The sequence below is a fragment of the Melanotaenia boesemani genome, chromosome 11 (genome assembly GCF_017639745.1).
Source record: "Melanotaenia boesemani isolate fMelBoe1 chromosome 11, fMelBoe1.pri, whole genome shotgun sequence".
Lineage (NCBI taxonomy): Eukaryota > Metazoa > Chordata > Actinopteri > Atheriniformes > Melanotaeniidae > Melanotaenia > Melanotaenia boesemani.
In genome coordinates, this window is record NC_055692.1 from 28,176,682 (window position 1) to 28,197,576 (window position 20,895).

Here is a 20,895-nt window from a genome sequence, read left to right on the forward strand (position 1 = left end):
AGAGCCCAACGTGACATATTTGTTACGTACAGTTTCTGAGACATTTTGCTTCAATTTATGGTATAAACTTTGCTCAAAATCCTGTTGGACAAAATCTGATACTTCTGATACATCTTCTGTCCCCTAATAGATACCCAGAAGCAGAAAACCACATTATAATATTTTTAATATATCACATTGTAATAAATGGTAGAACCATGTAAATTTTGTTACATTGTGTTAATGGGCCAAATAAAGACCTCAAATTAAAAACATTGGACTTTCTTACCATTTTTTCATGGGTCAGGCAATAACGGGTTAATTTTCAGAAATCAAAATATGGTTCAAAAGCTTACTTTGATCACATGTCATGTTTCTGTAGCACAATACAGTATGCCAGACAACATCAAGACCAGAGTTATGTTCACTGTTTAAATGAGGTCTTTTGCTGTTTTTATTTTTTATTATAAATGAGAATAAAGTGAACATTGTTTAGATTGTTTTTAGATAATTCTAAGTGAAAATTTCTAGTTTTATGACCAAATGAGGAATTTATTTTATTCAAGAAAATGGAGAATATATCTCCTAGTTTCTGATTGGCTCCCAATTTTGTGTGCTTTTCTCAGTTTCTCATCTCTACTTTTGTTTACCTTCCCCATCGAATCTGTGATTTTTGGCTTCATCTCAGAGTGACAGACTGTAGGCATGTGTAAAAAGGCAAAGTGTTTGTGGGTTAGCGTGTTTTCATGCCTAGCCATGCTGTCTCCTACCGGGCCAGCCAGGCCTGTCTAGACTGTAGTCCAGGTTTCCTCCTGCCTTAGATGCTGTGGCGTGCTGGTTGACTTCCAGAATGATGTGGCTTCCGAGAATACCAGTGTTTTTTTATACACATTATTGTATTACATTAAACAACATCAGAGTGCAGAAACTTCTCCGTAATTTTAAAATGTTCTGTGCTAAAGATCAGCAGTAACAAATCCAGAAGGAATCAAGGAAAGTCATTGAATTTGACATCAAGGCCACAGTAGGAATGCTACTCTTACTGCCTCTTGCTGTTTCTCATGATTTTATTTTTCATCTGTCATGCGCTTTCTTTTATGCACATATATTGTATATTTATTTATTTATACCCAAACAATATATCCGTATTTCAAAACACTTTGATTTCTATTTAACTCATGTCTGTCACATATCACTATATCCAACCATCACTCTCCCTCCTTTGACCCTAAATGCAGGCCCTGCTGAGGAGAATGTATCTCCATGGTAACTGTAACTAAGCCCACAGTTGCCTAGACGCAGAGTTGGTGCACTAGGGAGAAGTGCTGATGCCAGGGAGAATCTGTTTACTGACTCCGACGGAGACACAGCTTGCACTTCACTGATGCCAGGAATAGTTTTATTATGACGGTCTCCTCTATCGATAGGGGCCTGCTTATGTACAGTGTTTATCCTAAAATGAAGAGTACTGTATGTGTGTGTTTAGGGAAGTGTTGAAATGAAACTGTTTCCAGGTAAAAAGACAGGAATGACTGTCAAATTGACAAATTGCCTACACTGCAGTGGAGCCCAGAGGTCTGTAGCCAAGCACTTCCACTTTAGTCTAACACTTTCAGGAGATTGGACTTTCCTCTTGTATTATAGGAAAATGCAAATTTGAACAACTAAATGGATATAAAAGCTAATGTTACATCACTAATTCAAACAACATGTTCTTATGAATTGATTTTTCCAGTCGAATTAAAAAAATTGACTATATATTAACCTAAAAGAGTAAACTGCTCAGTGTTGCATCAGTGATTGTATTCCATTGTATGTACACCCTGGACAGGTCACCAGTCCATCAAAGGGCCAATACAGGAAGACAAACAAACACAGCTAGGAAGAATTTAGAAAACCCCAATTATTCCAATTTACATGTTTTTTTATTAACTGTGGGAGGAACCAGGACTACCTGGAAAGAACCCACAAATGCCAGCTCCACACAGAAAAGCCCCGGCTGAGATTTGAGCCAGAAACCTTCTTGCTGTGAGGTGATGATGCTAACTGCTACACTACAGTGCTGCCATATGTTGCGCACATGCATATAATTCATATTAAACTTAAAGTAAACACTTTTCTGTGCTTCTACATTTGACTATTAGATAAACCTAGTGTACCTCAACAGGATGCTACAAATGTGAGCACAAATGCAACAGAACTTTTCTTTTACACTATTTTTTCAGCCATCATGAGAACAGTATAAACACTCATTAGAAAAAAAGCAAAAATCAAAGACTTAAATCAGAGTCAGAGTTGATAAAACCTTACCTGAGTTTACCTGACCTGAGGGTGCACATGTGGTTCTGCTATGTTGCTTTTAACCTTGCAGACTGATAACAGAGGGCAGCCATGTCTCCATTCATCTTCATCAGTGCTGCTCCAGTCTATTCCTCCTAGCTGCTCTATTGTCCTTTGATGACCACATGGCTCTGTGTGACCTTCACACCCACACTTCATCTGACAGAAGAACACTATACACACATCAAGATCATACTGACAAGCTGTCAGTGTGTGTGTGTGTGTAGATACTGAAAAAGATAGACAGACCTCTGAATGCACGGCCACTTATTCTTTTAGCCTCTATAAATAAAATTACACAATGAGAGCAGGAAAGATCAGAATTTACTGAACTGTTAACAGGAAAACAAAAAAACAATAAATATATATATATATATATATATATATATATATATATATATATATATATATATATATATATATATATATATATATATATATATATATATATATATATATATATATATATATATATATATATATATGACAAACTAGACTTTAGGAAGCAACTATACCCACCCAAAAATATGTTGCTGATAATTGAAGATTTTGGGGTTTTTTCAACTTCTGCTTTTGATTGTTAAAGAAAAGAGGATGTGTCTCTTTCTCTGAGATCAGCTGTGTAATTGGATTTGATCATTTACTCAAAATGTTCTTCAACAAATTAATAAGAGAGTGAAGTTAAGTTTGCTGGAAATCTTCTAAGCAAAAAATATATGTTTGGTGAGTGAAGAAAAAAAATCTTTAAATTAGTAATAAAGCAAAACTACCTTTAATGACACAGCTTTCTTCTTTGCATTTCAAACATGTTAATATCTTACATACTGCTTCACCAAAGCGAATAGCTGTGAAATAAGCATTGTTCTGTGGTCATAATAAAAACACGTATCACAAACAAAAAGTCAGTTAAATTATATATTTTCTGCGACCTTACTGCTATAGTTAGTAAAATGTTGCTACCACAACTCCTGACACAAGCTGATACAACCTCAACCATAAAAACTCTTATATAATCAATTTGCACATGATTCACCAATCAAAAGAAGATGGTCAAATGAGCAAAAATCTTGACAATGCCAGGAACACAAACTCTATAAAAACCTAAATATAAACCACCAGCTAATCTTTTTAGAGGCACGCGCAGCTTCTTTCACTGTCTCCACTGACAGATCCACCATCCATAAGCCTCCCACAACTTAACTGCTCCCTGAAAGACATCTGAAAATGAAACAGCTGACAATAAAACTCTTGTGTCTGCCGGCCCCCAAACACACTCCTGTCAAATAAATCCAAGGCAGACACTCCTTTGGATCCGTTTATAGGGGAGGTGGTGGCTAAAGATGGATGTGTTTGATGTGTGAGTGAGTCCAGATGGCCTGTGCCGCCTGTCCACTCTTGACCCAAAGATAAGTTTCATTTTTCACATTGCATTCATTGACCAAGAAGCTGGAGGAAGAGTCTAATTTGTGATAATACTACAAAGGTATTGTCATATTTAAATATTTTCTTCTTTGTCCTTTATTTGTCCAACAGAAACAGTGACATATGTTGTATTTTTGGGTGCGATACACAGCACTAAAATGCACACACTTCTGCTTACCGTTGCAAGGCTGCCACTCTTCCATAAGACTAACTGGGGGTCAGCTAATGGGATTATGTTGGTTGGAAGCCCTCATAAATGAACTCCCTAGTGAGGAGCAGGGAGTCCCAGAGATCCTTTAACCCTCTTTAAAGCCTTGCCTTTCACAGCCAGTCACACAGCCGCACTAAGGCTGCACCAGCTCTGCTGCTTATACCAAGGAGCTGTGCTCAGGGCACCGACTGATGTAAGAGGGATGACCTTTTGCTTTGCACCAAAAATTAAATTCATATTTATAAGTTTTTACTGATTATTGCCAAAGTTGTCTGGTTTTAATGTGTTGAATTTTTGAGGCAGAGAGAAAAATAAAGGTCAAGGGGTCACATTTAAAACAAGAAAATCTTGCAGCTGGGGTTGAATGGCATGGGTTTGCTCATATTGACTGTCCCATTGCATGCTCATTCTAAATATATGCTTTCATGTTTCCTGCAGAAATGTGAGCTCAGATGGAGCAGAAGCCAGGCGTAGACTGAGGGAATGCGAGGGTTTAGTAGACGCCCTACTGCACGCTCTTCAATCAGCTGTTGGGAAGAAAGACATGGACAACAAGGTAGAGAAACTCACAACTCTCCCACTGTAACATGCATGAGTTTGGTCTTAGATTTATTTTCTGCTGCAGTTCCAGTCAAGAATATGGCTGTCTTTCTCTTCTCTACTAGTCTGTTGAGAACTGCGTTTGTATCATGAGGAACCTGTCCTATCACGTCCACAAAGAGGTGCCAGGTGCCGAAAAGTTCCAGGACCCATCAGCGCTGCAGGCCCCTGGTTCAGCAGGGCCACAGAGAAAGAAGAAGGATGATGCTGGCTGCTTTGGAGGCAAGAAGGCCAAAGGTGAGAGGGAGGAAAGAGGCACTCAGGTAGAAACATGATTACCACCTCCTGCTTTCGCTAAATGAGTAGTAAAAAATTAATTAAATGGTTTATCTCTGTCAAATGACGGAGATGGTAATGGCTGTTTTCTATGGTAGCGTCTCCATGGCAGCATCGGGAGGCTTTAGTTGTTAATGCCTGTCATTAACATGTGCAGTGTATGTAGGTGTTGTTAGTGGCATTTTAATTATTGTTCTCTCAGGCTATAAAAGGCAATTGTTGCTGTACAACAATAATGACTGCCATTAATCAGTCAGCCAATGAGATGTGACAACCAGTCCGGACCTTTGACTCTTGCTACTCTTCAGTGATTCCCAGTGGTTCAAAGGTCTAGACAACACTGTGCCTATCGGTATACAGATTTATAAAGAAACCCATTCAATACATGCATATATATGCACACTGAGTTTCACTGCAGCAGGGTGACAAAAGAGATTTAGGTACAGAAACATTAAACGAAGCTATAAAGAATCATGAGATGAGTGGCTAAGCATCAGTCTCTGTTATTTATTTATCATCATAAAGTAGAAAATTTGGCCTCGTTTTCAGCGTTCTGTTACATTCATAATTAAAAAAAATATACAAATTGTGACCAGCACAGGGACAGAAGCTCATGCTTTGTTTCAGCTAGTAAAAAAAAATCCTCTTGGCTATAATTTCTTTTCTTCCCACACAGGGATTGTAATAAATGCTAGCACTTTGTTCTGCTTTTATGTATATTTTATCTTGGCTTTCCAGCTCACCTTCTAGTCTAGTAGTGGAATCTGATTTTCTTTCTTCAGTGATTGCTTTAGATTCTTTTTTCAGACTTTTTAGATTTTTTTCCCCTCATTTTCCTAAAGTTTAACGATATTCTTGCTTTTCAACTGCACTTTAAAACGATTTTTTTTTAAATCCATCTCACTTATGTCACCTGTCTGTGTACAATAGCCTTTGTTCATTCTCCTTAAGAAAAAGATTGCTCTATTTTGCGGAAAGAAGCCTGTTTATATTAATTTAGGTGCAGATTTTTGACCCATGCACACACAAACACACACATCTTTTTCATCATGCCTCTTTTCTCTCCTGCTTTGTGTTTTTTGGCATTGCTGCTGCCTCCTTGGCTAACTATAGAGGAATGGTTTAATCAAGGTGAGTGCCCTCCTTTTAACCCCTCTCACATTAGCTCACCACCTCTTCCTCTTTCTCTCCCTATCCTGCATTTCTTTCTTCCCCCTGCTGTAGAATATAGTTTAGATTAGTTTTGGGCACCCTCCAGAAACCCAAGAAAGTCCAAAAGACTTCAGAAGACTCTAGTTTCATTCATCCCACATGCTTAATTAGCGTAACTCTGAGGTCTTAGACTCCACCCTTCCCAAACATCTCAGTTTGCTAGAGTTAGCTTTTCATCTGCCTTTTAAAATATGTGAAAGGTAATGGGGAAAAAGTGGTAAGTTTATCAGCTGTTTTTGTTTTTTCAGGTTAACTTCATTAATCAAATCAATTGAAAGCAGAATTCTCTTCTGAAATGTATAACCATATAATGACTCCAGATAAGGTCTTTGATGGACTCCCAACTAGAAACCCTGATCCCTCTAGCGTCACTGCAGACCTTGTGTTGTTTGTCGGTTGTGTCTTTTCTTATTAAAACAGGTTTACTCTTACTGGGTAGGCTGACTTTCTTTTAGTAATTTTAATAAATAAATTTTGAATTATTTTACTAATTCCAGAGTTTTTACAAATCATATCCAGGATTTTTAGTAGTTTCCAAGTATGCAAGATTAATTGATGTAACATTGTGAGAAATGTTAATTATCTGTCTTGGATATCAATGTCAACTGATGAGATCAATATTACTCTGTGTGCTTGTGCTGTGGAGTTAATCCACCTTTGCAACCCACAGAGTTGGTGCTATTAGCTACCCATGTTTACATCAGCCTGATGTCCATTCTGGCTCAGCTCAGTACAAGCTTATGAAGCATCCAATTGATTCATGTACTGATTAAAATAATTCACATAAAAGTCTCTGTCATCATAAACATCAAAGTGGATGAGGATATGTTTTAAATAAACCTTCTCTCCTCTAACCTGGGTTAAGGCAACTGAACTATATGAGCTTGTTTCCTGGGGGGAAGTGGTTAGCTCAGTCAGGAGGGAGCACTTCATAACTTCTGCTTCCACTGACCCCAGTGACCGGATATTTTAACTTCCGTCTAGCCGAGGAACGAGCCAATCCGTCTCTGTATCTCTGTATTGTCCCTTGGGCATGTCCATATGCATGTGAGCTGAGCAGTAGCTGGCTGAGCTGCAGTCATCGCCTCCACCCATCCATTTTCCCTCTACCGCTGCATCACTTTATCTGCTACAGAAACACTGCCGCTAAGTTGCTAAAGTTTAGAGAAATGTTGTGTAGTTGCCTTGAATGTGTGTTAGTTTTGTTTGTTTTGTTTTTTTTTCCCTTTTTCTACACAAATTTGTGTGCAGTGTGAATATCAGTAGATAAACAGTGTGAATTCTGTTGGTGTATTTGTACATTTCCCCCTTCTCTTTGTGTTTTGTGTAAATATTCATGGTTCACTGGTCATTATGGGTTGATATGAACATCCATCATTTACATGAATCTGCATAGTGACATGAAACTGTGTTATTCTGTGCATATAAACCTATCTCACCTTGGATAGCTTCATCCACACATACTTTTATTACTGTGTGTTCTTGTCTTTCAGATGCTCTTTTTACCATGGAAAAAAAATGTGTTTTTCATTCATTCATGTTATGTTCCAAAAATACTTATAGCACCCTTTAAATCCCATATCAGTCTAACCCAGGTATCTGTGACATCTCTTAGGCTAATACACTAACTTGGTCTTTTCTCTAACTTTCTTATGCAGGCAGAAAAAATGGTGAGAATGACAAAAACTACGATACATTGGATCTGCCCAAGCGTACAGAGCCATCAAAAGGTAGGCAGGTCCTTGTTTGGTGAGCCAAACATCTCTCTGTTCCAGCGAGAGACCGAACAGTCCAGTTGGATGTTTGGTTGGTGAAGTGTGTTGGTTAACAAGAAATTTGTTATTTGCTGAAGGTGTTGATTTAGTTATGTTTGGAGGGTTTGGTGCTTCCAGTGAGACAGTTGATTGTTGACAGGTTCTGCAGGCATCAATTCTGCAACATTTTTCTCTGTTAAATACTACAACAATGCGCTGAGCCGCCTATTTATAATTTACAAAGCAAAACCAAGTTCACAGCGGAGGTGATATGGGTGAAATCCTCTGCCACAATGGGGGAACTATAATACTTGGATCAAAGCTGAAATAATGTTTAACCCAAATTGACAATGCATGATCAAGAAAAACCAATTAACACATTATTGGAAAATTTTTAGATTTGTTGTCTTCTTTTGCCACGAGTTCAATGAAAACACTTTTGAGATTCTTAGTAATGTGCATTAATAGGAGCCAGACACTACAAACACCAGCTGCTGGTTTTCTTCTATCAGAGGAAGTACAAACAAGGAATAGTAGTTTAATCTGTGATATTCACATGTGTGTCCTAAAAAAACCCAGATGCTCTGACTGTCTTGTTTCTGGTGTTTATATACAGATCATCGGTCACTGGTTAATCTACTGCTTTCTCTGTTTCAGACACAGCTGCTGTTTTCTGTCTTTCTTCTACCCATAAAAGTTGTTCAGCCACTTGGTGTTGGTGGCGTAACAGATTACTCTCTTGACTTGTGTGTGTTGACTCTTTGTACTCTGGCATGATCTCCAGTCTTTAAGTATTTTTAAAATACGTTTTTATTTTATCTGAATATTTTTTTAAATCATGTTTTTTTCTGAATCAAAACTCCACAGGTAAGATGCTCTTGGTAATTTTTTTTAAAGCAGACAAAGGATGGGAACTACTCTCTGTTTGAGAATTATTTGCTTGCTCTCAGCAGCTGATGTTCACCTGTATAGCTTTTCTGCCACAGTGTTTGTGTTTAATTTGACTATCAGTACATTATATTTAATTGTTATACAGATTCCTGTTACATAGGAATGTTATGATCAAGCCTGTCAGCTTGATTCTGCATGGGCCTTATGAAGCAGAAGTGTTGTGAGGCTAGCACTGTTTTGATGCTTCAGCAGCATGTCAAAACTCACGATTCCACTGTCACATATGTGTCGAGCTTCTTCTCAGGGATTTGAAGGGTCTGGTCTTGTCACTGCCTCAATGCTTTAAAAGGGGTTTCCAATCCCTGACGTCACAACTTTATAATTACAGTATCACAACCATTATTCCACTTAAGCACATGCATTGTTGAATGAACTGTTATCTAACAGAAGTCACTAATATTAATACTTTAGATCAAAAGTCCATCCATCCACCTACCTGTCCATTCATCCATCTGTCATGAAGGGCAAAATATTTTGTCGTAGAAAGCTTCTTTCCCACTTTGAAAAAAACAGATAAGGAAATCCAGATGAACCAGCTTTCTACCAGCACTGAAATGCACCTGCACATGAAGCTGTGAGGCTCTCTGAAGTGGGAAAAGAGTCTCAAACCCCCTCAAGCACTTGTAAACTGATCTGTGCTTAAATGCGGTTTTGTATTACACACACACAAAGATATTCAGTCTGTTTTCCTTCCATAAAACATAGTCCAGTCCTTACTAATGCTGTCATTATTTATTTAACAAAAACTAGGCCAAAGTGCAGAAGCACTCTGTAAAAAACTAAGTGGATCCCATGTTTTAATAGCTTGTAGGTCCATCTTTGGGAGCAATAACTTAAAGTAATTGTTTTCTGTATGATGTTATCAGTCTTTCATATCATTGTGGAGCAGTGACGTGCTGTGAGGTTTATGGTTGGTGAGGCACTGATTTACAATTGTAAGAACTGAAAAGAGCATCTTATTTCAATATTCATTCAACAGCATGCGACTGGTAATGCTTCATATCCTATCAGCATTCCTCTTTCAATTACACTCACACACCCACTGTTACTAACTCCTCAGTGAGAAAAGTAGCTACTGGCCGTCCTAAAAGTCGCTAGAAATCGCTAAATGACATCATCTAATGTGCATAATAGCCTGGTACATGGAGGCTGCTGTGGAGAGGAATGTCATGGGAAAGGCAAAAATGGACGAAAAGACAAGCAAAAAATTTTTAAAAAGGCAAAACTAATAGAAATAAAACAAATTATTTGGTTAATATTTTCTTTTATTCTAGTTTAATTTTATTAAGTGTAGGTTGTTTTCTAATTAGGAGGCTGCAACATTTCACAACACTTGTTTTCCTCCACACTCCTCATTAATAGACATTAATATCTGACAGTAAGCCAGCACAAAATCATCCTGCAGCAGTTTTGAACATTTCGTTTTCAGCCTGGTCATGAAACAGGTGATCATCTCCTGCTCTGAATGCAGCTACTGCTGCTGCCAGAAGCCTCTTCTGATTGCTTTTGGACAGGAGAGGGGCCTGCGCAGCAGCACTCACTCCTCATTGAGAAGAATAAACTACTTTCATATACGTCAGTCTACAAAAGTCTCCAATACTGTAAAAGTAGCTAGATTTGTCGCCTCCCCTGACTGCACGTCACTGTTGTGGAGGAATTTTGACCCACTCTTCTTTACAACAGTGCTTCAGTTCATAAAGGTCTATCTTCAGGTTCCACTGCAGCATTTCAGTCACACTTAGGTCTGGCCTCTGAATGTATCATTGTATCATCTGATTAGTTTCTTCTTAAAGTGAAGAAGCTTACTTCTGGAAACCTCCAGCTTTTTTGTAATTGTGCTGTGACCTGTAGAATCTGAGATGTAGCGTTTTTTTATTAATTTCTTCCACTTTCTTAAAGCATTGCAGTCTGATTTTAAAGTTAACATGCTGGAACATCCACTCCTGGGAGCATCGGCAACTGTCTTAAATGTTCTCCACTTATGAGTAATCTTTCTCACTGTAAAACAATAGGCTACAAATTGTTTATCTTTCTCTGACTGATAGGATGAAAAAGTACTTCTCTAAGATCATTGCAGATGTCTTTCCTCCTTGGCAAGACCTGCAAACTGCCAAAACTTTTGTTTTTATGACGATAATTAAGAGTTTAATTAGTTTTCCACAAACCATTTCTGCATTTGGGCTTAGTCATTGTTAAATAAATGATGGCACCATTTTATTCAAAGCTGTATTTGCCTCATTTTAAGACCTGGAAAGACCCTTAAATTTGATTTATTTTTAATTTCATTTATGCAAAAAGTGCACTTTTTCTTTTACTTTGGCCCTGTATAGTTCTACAAATTAATACTTTGTTTCTACTAAATAAGATAAGGAATAAGAAAATGTATTGATGCTGGAGGGAGATTATAATATGAATATCAGAATCAAAATCTTTTGTCTTTGCATTTATTACAATGAAATTGTAAATTGTAATTGTAATGAAAAGTAGCTGCTAAGCTGTCACATGGCATTGATAATGTTTCAGAGTGGCTTAAATCATCATTCCTTTGTAATATTTCACTCCTGGAGACCCGGAAGTTCAGCCTCACACAGAATTGTGTTAGAACAAGAAATAGTTTATTTCTGGAACAGGCAGGAACAAGGTTCAGGAAAACTGGTAACAGTCCAAGGGCAGGTAGCGCTGGTATCTGTAAAAACTCCAGAACACCAGGGTATGAGTCCACAATGCAAAGACGTGGTCATGGGCTGGCTAGGTAGATCATAGAGACTACTACTTGTCAGGGGAGCGATAACCCATAGTTTGTCCACAACAGCGTCCAATATCCAGGAAGCGTAAATCCAAAGTCAGTCAAAGGCAGAGTTAAATATCCAGGCAGGCTATCAGCAGGGAAACTATCCGACGTGGGCAGGGCAAGAGCAAAATCCAGGGACGTGACCGGGTCGAAAACAGGAGGTCTGCAAATACAAGAAAAACTCAAGAACTCAACAAGGTTAGATGACCATCTGCAGGGAAGCAGAGACTGGAGTGTGTTTAAGTAGGGTGGGGAGCAGGAGTGGAGAATGAGCAATCAGGGCAGGTGGAGCAGATGAACTAGATTGCAGCTCTGCAGCAGAGCAGCAAACATGACATCCTTACACTAAGGCTGACCTATAACTGATATCCCGATACACAATATATATCTCGATGGTTTGAAATCTTCTCTAAACCACCATGTAAATGATGAATTCAACATTATCATACATAAAGCGACACCAACAGAATTTAAGTAAACTATGCTAAATTTAACTTCATTGGGATTTTTCTCTTTCAAACTTTTTATTTGAACCAGGGACCTGCACTCACAAACTTAATAAAAACCAGTGTTTCCACAACCAATAAATGTGGGGGCCATCCCAACCCACCAAACATCCACCTCCACCACCCCTAGAAGATCAAGTTTATTTTATTTTCTATAATTACTCAATTAGTACACTATATTTTTTCATTCAATATTTTTTATTCATTTTTTTTTCTGTTTTCCACCAGCTGTTATTAAATCTGTAAGATATGAAATGAAAGAGGAGGTAGGTTAATTAATTTGAGTTTTATTGTAGGGGATGTTGCTTGTTTAGTGGCATTTGTACTGTCAGAATTTAACTGTATTTATTTGTTTACCTGCCCTGGGACCATAGGTGGAAATTAGCAGGTGGCTAAATCTGGTAAAAATGCTTCTTTTCTCCTCTGAGATGAATGCGTTTTTGGTCTCCGATAACCTTAACAAAAAATGGTGACATCAATATGAAAACTACAATTTGGTAAAAGAAAAAATGTTTTTGGCTTACACTTCATTTAAATCTAAATGAAGTTCCTTCTGAAAAGATATTTGTTACGTCATACCCAATGTTTATGTTTTTACAGGTATTGGAAAGATTAGTGCAAGCTTCTCACACACATTCACTGAGGTGTTATACACACAGCAGATATTGTTAACATGTTACATTGTCAACAGCAACTGTAGCCTTGGGTTCATTTAATAGGAATTTTCCTTCAGTAATACACAAAAGTTTGTTGGAAATTTTTCTTCTATTCATATTGAAGTTATAGTTGTTTGAGGCCTTGACTGTAGTTTTTGCAATTTGCAGAAATATGCTTTTATAAACAAATTCAGATTGTCTTTGGAATTCACTTGTAGTTTTAGACACATTTATGCAATATTTTCACATCAGCACCTTCACTGATGTCTTGTAGTAGGCTCTCAAGGTTGATATCACCTCCCATTTCATTGGTTATTACCCACATTAGCACAGCAAAGCAGACTCCCATTGAAACTAGATCACAATTAATTGCAGTGCTTTTCCTAGTTAAGCCAGTTTTGCCTTTTCTTTATCGGTTTTTAAATGAAAGAAAGCAGAAGAGCTCCAAAGATGATGATAATTAATGTTTTCCATTCACTGGGTTTTCATGGGTAAAAGCCAAGCTGGTATGCCACAGCTGAGGATCTATAGCAGCTACAATTGTACTACAATTACATTACACAATGTGGAAACAACACCCTTCAGAGTTGTGACTCCAAAGTAGGCAATTATCGTTATAGGCCTGAATGTCACACCCAGCTGAAATGAGTGTGTGGGCTAAGATTGTATAGAGCAGTCTGCTTTTTTTCCATTCACAGCCAGAGAAATCAAATGCGATGTTTATTAACTCACACAGGTTAAAAACAGCAGTTAGATGTAGTTAGATAACCCCCTTCCCCTTCCCTTCCTAGTCAACAGTGGGGAGATTGCAGAGAGAGCATCTCTCATTTTGTGGTGATGGCTAAGGGAGATATGGGAGATTACATGTGTATCTAGGTCCTGATCTGTTGCCAGATAGAGAGAGGTCAATGTAAGGAGTGGACAATGGATGTGGTACTGGGTAATGAATAATCTCTTTCTATTGGTTGGTGTGGGTGTGTGTGTGTGTGTGTGTGTGTATAGACACACACATATATATATATATATATTTATGCCATGGTCTGTGTGAATACTCAATTCTGATTGGCTGGAGGGTGTCCCTTAAAACGTGATAATGGACACATATGAAAGAAGTAGGCTTATTGTTGTAAATTATTGCGCTGACTAAACGCTAGTTGGTAACCGTGGCAACAGAAACTTAGACGCCGGGCTGGAGACACGCCAGATCATGTCTGTGACGGCACATCACTGTGAAAGCAGCTTGCAGGCTTATTGGGCTCCGTCAGTCCAGGAGAGACGAGAATGGAGCAACATTTTGTTGTCCCGCAACGTCTCAACCAAACCAAATCTCCGTCCTTCAAATGCCACTGTGGACATGTCACAATCAACAGCAATGTTGCATTTATTTTTAAATAGTTTGTCGCCTGTCTTTCTTTTTTGATTACCTTACCTACTTGCTTAATACAGAGTGAATGGTGGATAACATTAAAAAAACAATTTAGGATAGACTTACTTTGATACACATTTAATGATCAGAGTGAATGATGGATAATATTTCTTGCAATAAAAACAATTTAGAAAACTGTCTGTGGACTTCAACTGGTTTGAACTAATGGGCTCGACACACGGGAGGCGACGTCACTCCTTCTCCATTCATTTTCTATGAAACCTGCATATTGAGGCTAAAATTGCTGCCCTCCTCCAGCCAAGCGACAGGCGACATTCGTGCATGTGAAATGTTGCGCTCGTTCATGTAGACATGCACACAATGCTTGCGACGCTACACAAGAAAATAGGAAAGTGTTCAATTTTTGTCGCTGTCGCCTGGCACTACAGCCAACCAGCGAAGGGCTTCATGGACTGACCAATGAGAGCAGGCTAGACAGTGCAGTCTGCAAACACTTTGAACAATGAAGAATAGATCATTTTAGCTCAATAAAAGACAGCCGTGTGGCGCCAGAGTGAATTAGTCCAAACGTAGATTTTGGATTTATCTGGATCAGCCTTGAGGTCCATCAAATGATGATATTCACGATGCTGTTTCCTATTTTGTAAACTTGGATGAACCCAGGGTTGTCTTTTTTTTATACAGTAAACAGCAAAATTTCTGTTAATATGTGCAAAATCTTCTGACTCTCCATCTGTCATACTTTGTCACTTCAGGAACTGGTTTGAAAATGTCAAAATCCCCACCAATATCATAACCAATCAAATTTCTTAGAGAAAAGCAATCTTAGAGCTCGATGCACGGCACTGCTGCCGTCGCTGTCGTTGGTCCCCTTCCGTGTGTCGAGCCCATAAATGTTGCATCATCCTCTGGACACACAAGCTGTAAGAGCTGCACCCGCCCTCTGAAATGATACTTTGTGTCACATAACATAACGTTAAGCAGTCATCTCCCTTCCCTCCACTGATCAGGTCTGATACAACAGCTGCAGCCGACCAAGCTGCAGGTTCTATGTCAGAGCCGGTTACCTTGACAACGTGTCACAACAAAATAGCCCACTCAGCCGCTTCTTGTGAATAACTTGGGATTTTAACGGTGAAAAAACAAGATTAACCTAATAATAATTTACCACGGTATACGTGGGATAATGCCCTTTGAGGTGCCGCTTCGCGTTGGATGTTTCACGCTTTCGCAACATCCATTAATTTATGATAACGGACACCTCATCAGGCATTATATATATATTTTTTTATATACATTTTTTTGCTTGCAGCAGTTTAGTTACAAGATTCTCAGCTAAAGTGGGTACTTACAGATATCTGATTTCTTTTCAAGGCCCTTTTCTTTTTCCAGTGAGGTCTAAATGACAGGGTAGATTAGGCAAATAAAGTTAGCTGAAGTGTGAAAAAGACTTCTTTTTTCTGCTGTTTCAGGGTTGCTGCACTGGTCAGGGATAAAAGGAAGGAAGGCCACGTCAACCTCAATCACTCAAAATTCCTTAATGTTGAGCATGTCTGCAGGGTTGTGTGTGTTTATAACAACTCTATGTGCAGTGCATTTTAAAATGGGTTGGAAGGGTTATGCTTAAACTTAAATGAGAAGAAATACTGAAGAAAAGATTAAAATAAGGTGCAGAACACTTACCCAATTAGGAATATTCAGCACTTAAGGCCGCTCCCTAACATTCTTAGGTAATCTCAAAAGTAGGCTACTCCCTTCTTATTTGGGCCATAATTTAGGTAAAATATCTTTTGCTGAACTTTTGGTTAGCCCTTGGTTCCCTAAGTGGAAATGGACATGGTGAGGAAAGAAGCCTCCAAAGGACCTCATTCCTGAAAACTCTTCCAGTAGTCTCTGCCGGTAGTTTAAGAAAGTTTGCTACAGGCCGCAGTCAGTTAGCTGAAATATTAGCTGCATAGATAAGGAAAATGTGGAACTATGACAGGAACTATGAAAAAATTGTAGGAGATGAATGCCTGTAGTCACACTCAGGCTCATCCATAACTAGCGTAAATTTCTTGTGGATGCAGAAGGTTTTAGCCTACTGTCCTTGCCTGCTGCCCATCTTTGTCCATCTAACTGATCAAGTATTTTTCCCCCATATATTTGCAGCAGAATCAGAACAGGCTGCAGGCACATAACATCATGGAGAAGTTAGAGCAGGTTTAGTATTTATGCCACCCAGACCAAACCAGGAAAACAAGAGGTTAGCTGAAGCAAAAGTAATTAGGAACTTTGGATAGATACTTTACATCAAATGAAAATGAAACACTTGATGACAGTTTCTAAGCTATTAACTGAAACCGTAGCATTTACCTTAAGACTGGAAAACGGTCAGGAGAAGAGGGGAGTGCATTTGTACATATCATTGTTTCTGGAGGTGGTAGAAAAATGCATCTATTGCAGTATACAGTGTTTCAGCTTGAAGAAGAGTCTGAGAGAAAACTAAAATAGTAATTTGCTGCTCTGTTAAAAATACTGTTTGATCAGCCTTTACCTTTGCTGCAGCCCACATCTCTGCTTTCCCTCCTTTATGTAGTCTCTCTTAAAAAAGTGTCTCATCTTTGCTGAGCATCTGGGCACATTTTAAATGAGCTTCGACAGACACCATAAATGAGCACAGGAACTTACTTCCTACAGAACTATGGTGATAATCATTTGGCTGTGACAAATGAGGGAAGCTTTAGTCATATTGCAGATGTACATGGTGGCAGCTCAAATTATCAAAGATGCTTTAAGTAAAGTTGGATTGCTTAATCACTTTTGTCCATCATGCTTTTTTTTTTTTTATCGAGAATGGGCACGTGATATCACGGACGCTTTCTCCGCCATTTTGGAGGCACCTGGCTACCGTTTATGTCTAAACTTTCAGGTTTCTCACTAGTAAACTGTTAAAAACATGTCTAAAACACGCTGAAAAGAAACATCTTTACCACGATTCATTGTTATGATGCAGAAACACTAATTATTAAGTTAGATCCCTACAAGCTGCTGAACAATGAATGAAGCTCAGGTTAAAAACATTGACTCTGGTTTCAGTTTCAGACGTCGGAGTTTATCTTGTGTTTGGTAATTACCTACAACTGTCATTTAAAAACTACCCATCATTAAAAGTTTCTGCAGTCATTTTACAAACCTATGGATTAAAACCTGCAAGTCTACAAACTTTCAGCTGCAACTACACCATCATACTGAAAATTTATGTGCTACTAAGGCAAAGGTTGTGTTTTCATCTGTCTGTCTGTTAGCAACATAACTCAAGAACTAATAGGCATATTGTGATTAAATTTTCAGGAAATCTTCAAAATGAAATAAGGAACAACTCATTAGATTTTGGTGGTGATCCAGTTTACCACCTGGATCCAGAATTTCTTTAACACTATACAACACCCAACCCCCTAGAACGACCAGAGGGGGTCATTTTGACATTGTGCCGATGTAGCATAAACGTGATAAAGGTGACGTTTACAGACGCAAATTTCTTTTTCCCCTTTGAATCTTTTTTGTCATTCAGAAGTAGACAAAGCCTCAATAAATAAATAAATAAATAATTGATCAGCATGTGGGATTACGTTGGGCCTGTATTTCAAATTGAAAATGTCAAATACTTACTAGCTTACAGCATTCCATTATTAGCTAATCTATAACAAAATTAAATAATTTCTTAAATCTATCTATACTTTTTATGAAATATTTGTAGGGGAACAATTAGAAAGGAACCATCAAATAATCCTAAAGTAACGAAACGGCACATCTTCTAGTTGCAGCTGCAGATGAATACTGCCTCGGCATCTTGTCAAGGATGTCTACTCCTAACTTGGTGCTATTGTAGTAATTTCTTCTTCTTCTGTTAATATTTATTTATTTATTTATTTGTGTGTGTGTGTGTGTTTGGTGGCGTTAGTTTGCCTGTCTCTTAGCAATATAACACAAAAGTTATGAATAGATTTTGATTAAATTTCCAGGAAATGTCAGAAATAGAATACAGAAATACATGATTATATTGTTAGGGAGATCCGCATTACCATCTGGAATTTTTTTATGGATTCTTTACTATTGGGAGATTGGGATACTTTTGCCATTACAGCTTTAACTCATGAGATAATGCCCAGAATCATTGGCCAAAAAAAAAAAAAAATGAGAAGATGGAAATGTCTTTCAGTATATAATTTAGTATCAACTTTCATAAAAATCCATGAATCCTGAAATATTTAACCAAGGAAGAAAAAAGTTATTAAATAAGTAACTCCAGGAGAATTCATCATTTTGGGATCATGAATTTCTGAGGCTTTTGATATTTAGTCAGCAATGAGACCTTAAGAATCACATGAACACTGATTGCTTTTTACTTCTTGGCCAGCACAACCCCAACAGTATATTTTTACATGTAAAAATGATTCAGTACTGTGGGTTAACTTTTGTGTGTTCTTGCAGAGCATGTTCCCACCATAATGGATCATTTTTGTCAGGCTGTTTCTCCACTGTTTATCTGTATTTTCTGACAATAAGAGCAACCTGAATGAGTAATAAAGGCTTTGTGTAAGCTTCAGTGCATCTACGTTTCCCGTTGTGCTCTCTCAGTTTCTCTATGCTCACTAATTCTGATTTCTTTTGGTCTCTACCACATCAGCAGTCCTGCCAACACAATAAGATGTGTTCTTTTCTCACTATTAGCAATTCAGTAAACAACATCTACCAAGATTAAAACCGTTAAACAGATATCACTGCTTTCCCTTGCAAGTCTGATTTTAATTAATTGAGGGGGGTTGCACCCTGTGGTATGAGTTATTTATAGACTTGCATAACCCTCTCTAACTCCTTTGAGACCAATGCAGTTCCAGTGTTGGTGCAATAATCCAGTTCTAAGTTAAGAGCTGGTTTTGTTGTATACAGCCAGAGATTATTATGTCTGGTTAAAATACACATTTGAATCTACCTCTATTTTTGATGGAATTATTCAGAGAGACAGTTTATCTCCAAAAATCGGTGTCTGTCTCATATTTCCTGGAAGTTGATGTCTTGATTTCTCTACTCTAATTTGAAGAGGCTATTGTATGCAGCATATGTTGTTTGTGAACACTCCCTGCAACACAGACCAGCGTTTCCAAATGCTGAACACTATTTATTAATGGGGATACAAGATGCAAGATCTACGACTTCATATATATTTTAAAGATAATTTTTAAATGTTCTTTCTTAAAGTAAGCAGACTAGATTCTATGCTAGCTCTGAATTTTTAAACATTGCAGTCACAGCATTTTATCTGGTCTAGTTGGTCTGTTATCTCACCCTCATGATGCAAGTGATTTGTTGTTCTGGCCCAGCAATGACATGGTGCTAGTGTAGGTCCAGTATTACAGGATTAAAGCCAAAAATTTGGCATTCAAAAAAGACCCGTATCAGTTCTCTGGCCCTACACCAGCACAGGAACTGTTGAAGTAGAAAAATCTCTACTGATATCAGCCTGTTTGAAGAAAAACAAAACTTTGCATTTATTCTTAGTTTCAGTTGTCACAGCACACAGGTCTTTTCATTTAGTAGTTCAGTAGCACAAGGCTGATTTTTTTTAATCCTCCCCAGTTTATTTTGTACCTCAATGTTGACTGAGAGAAAAATCATCTTGCCCAAAGGTTTGATAAACATCTCGCTGCAGTGAGTAAATGTGGTCAAGCAGGTCCATTTATTTAACAGCAAGCATCCTCTGTCATCATGCTGGTGCCAAGTCTGCCTCAGAGTAACCCAAATCCACTGGGAGGGAATGATTTCCCTGCTTAGCCTCTGCTTAAAAACAGAATGCCAGAAGTAATTTACTTTATATCCTAAATTCCAAGCGGCAGTATGATGCAGGAACTCTACCTTTTCATGTCTGTGGAATCTGACACCCAAATAGTGAACTCTGACACCTAGCTGAGCCGACTTCCTGCTTGCTCACAACTTGTTGACCACAGCCGAGAATCACTTGCCCCTTTATTTTGAACAAACAGTCCACACAGTTTTTGAATGTACCTCCCTTCTTCACCTCCTGTTCCTCTCTTCCTGCTGTTATATTTTGCAGGAAGGTGCCACCCTGAATGAGAATGACAGCCTCACCAACGTCTTACCCAAGCACACAGATGGAATGTCACGTATACAAAGCATGAGTGCAAACACAAAGCATATATGTGGTACAGGCATATAAGCTTACATGGGCACATGTAATAATCACACATACCTTCTAACTCCCAGCTCCTCGGCCATCTCAACACATTGCATTCACTCCACACTGTGCTTAAGGCTGGTTCCAGACTGTCTGGCACCTTACATCACTCTCTGTACAGTATCTCTGTCATTACAACTCCCGAGGCATTACACTATCCTTATGTCAGATATAGTGTGTTTTTTTTTTTTTATTCTGGATGCTGTCATGTCCAGAGGGAAGTTTATCCTGCTTGAAATAGAGGCCAACATATCACGATGAATGACTAATAGGTTTCATATTTCCGGTCCCCCGCTGCCATAACTGTCTGATGAGACAATGCAAAGTGTGATACACACAAACAAATTCTAAAAAGAGTTACTGTATCTCAGAAGACTTTCTAGTTAAATAAAGGATAAACAAAACCTGGAAGCAAAACATTAGAAATCTTCAAGCACTTACATTTAAACTGTGTATGTAACTGCAACGGCATTACTAACAGTTTCTGGCACTCAAAGGTTTTGCAAACATGGCATCAGGAGATAATGGATGTTTTCCAGTAGTAAAGGCACAGGTGTTATATTACCCCTTTAACA

General features: G+C 38.2%; 1 protein-coding gene across 14 annotated transcripts in view; it reads left to right on the plus strand.

The window, feature by feature from the left end:
* arvcfb (ARVCF delta catenin family member b) overlaps positions 1–20,895 on the plus strand; it is a 216,161-nt gene that overhangs the window by 165,484 nt on the left and 29,782 nt on the right. For 11 of the 14 annotated variants that reach the window (XM_041998645.1, XM_041998654.1, XM_041998646.1 and 8 more), the window contains 4 exons: positions 4,391–4,508; positions 4,618–4,789; positions 5,942–5,959; positions 7,699–7,770. In XM_041998645.1, the coding sequence (XP_041854579.1) occupies positions 4,391–4,508; positions 4,618–4,789; positions 5,942–5,959; positions 7,699–7,770 (380 nt within the window). The remainder of the gene's footprint in view (positions 1–4,390; positions 4,509–4,617; positions 4,790–5,941; positions 5,960–7,698; positions 7,771–20,895) is intronic. The other 3 variants (XM_041998647.1, XM_041998653.1, XM_041998649.1) reach the window with 1 other exon arrangement.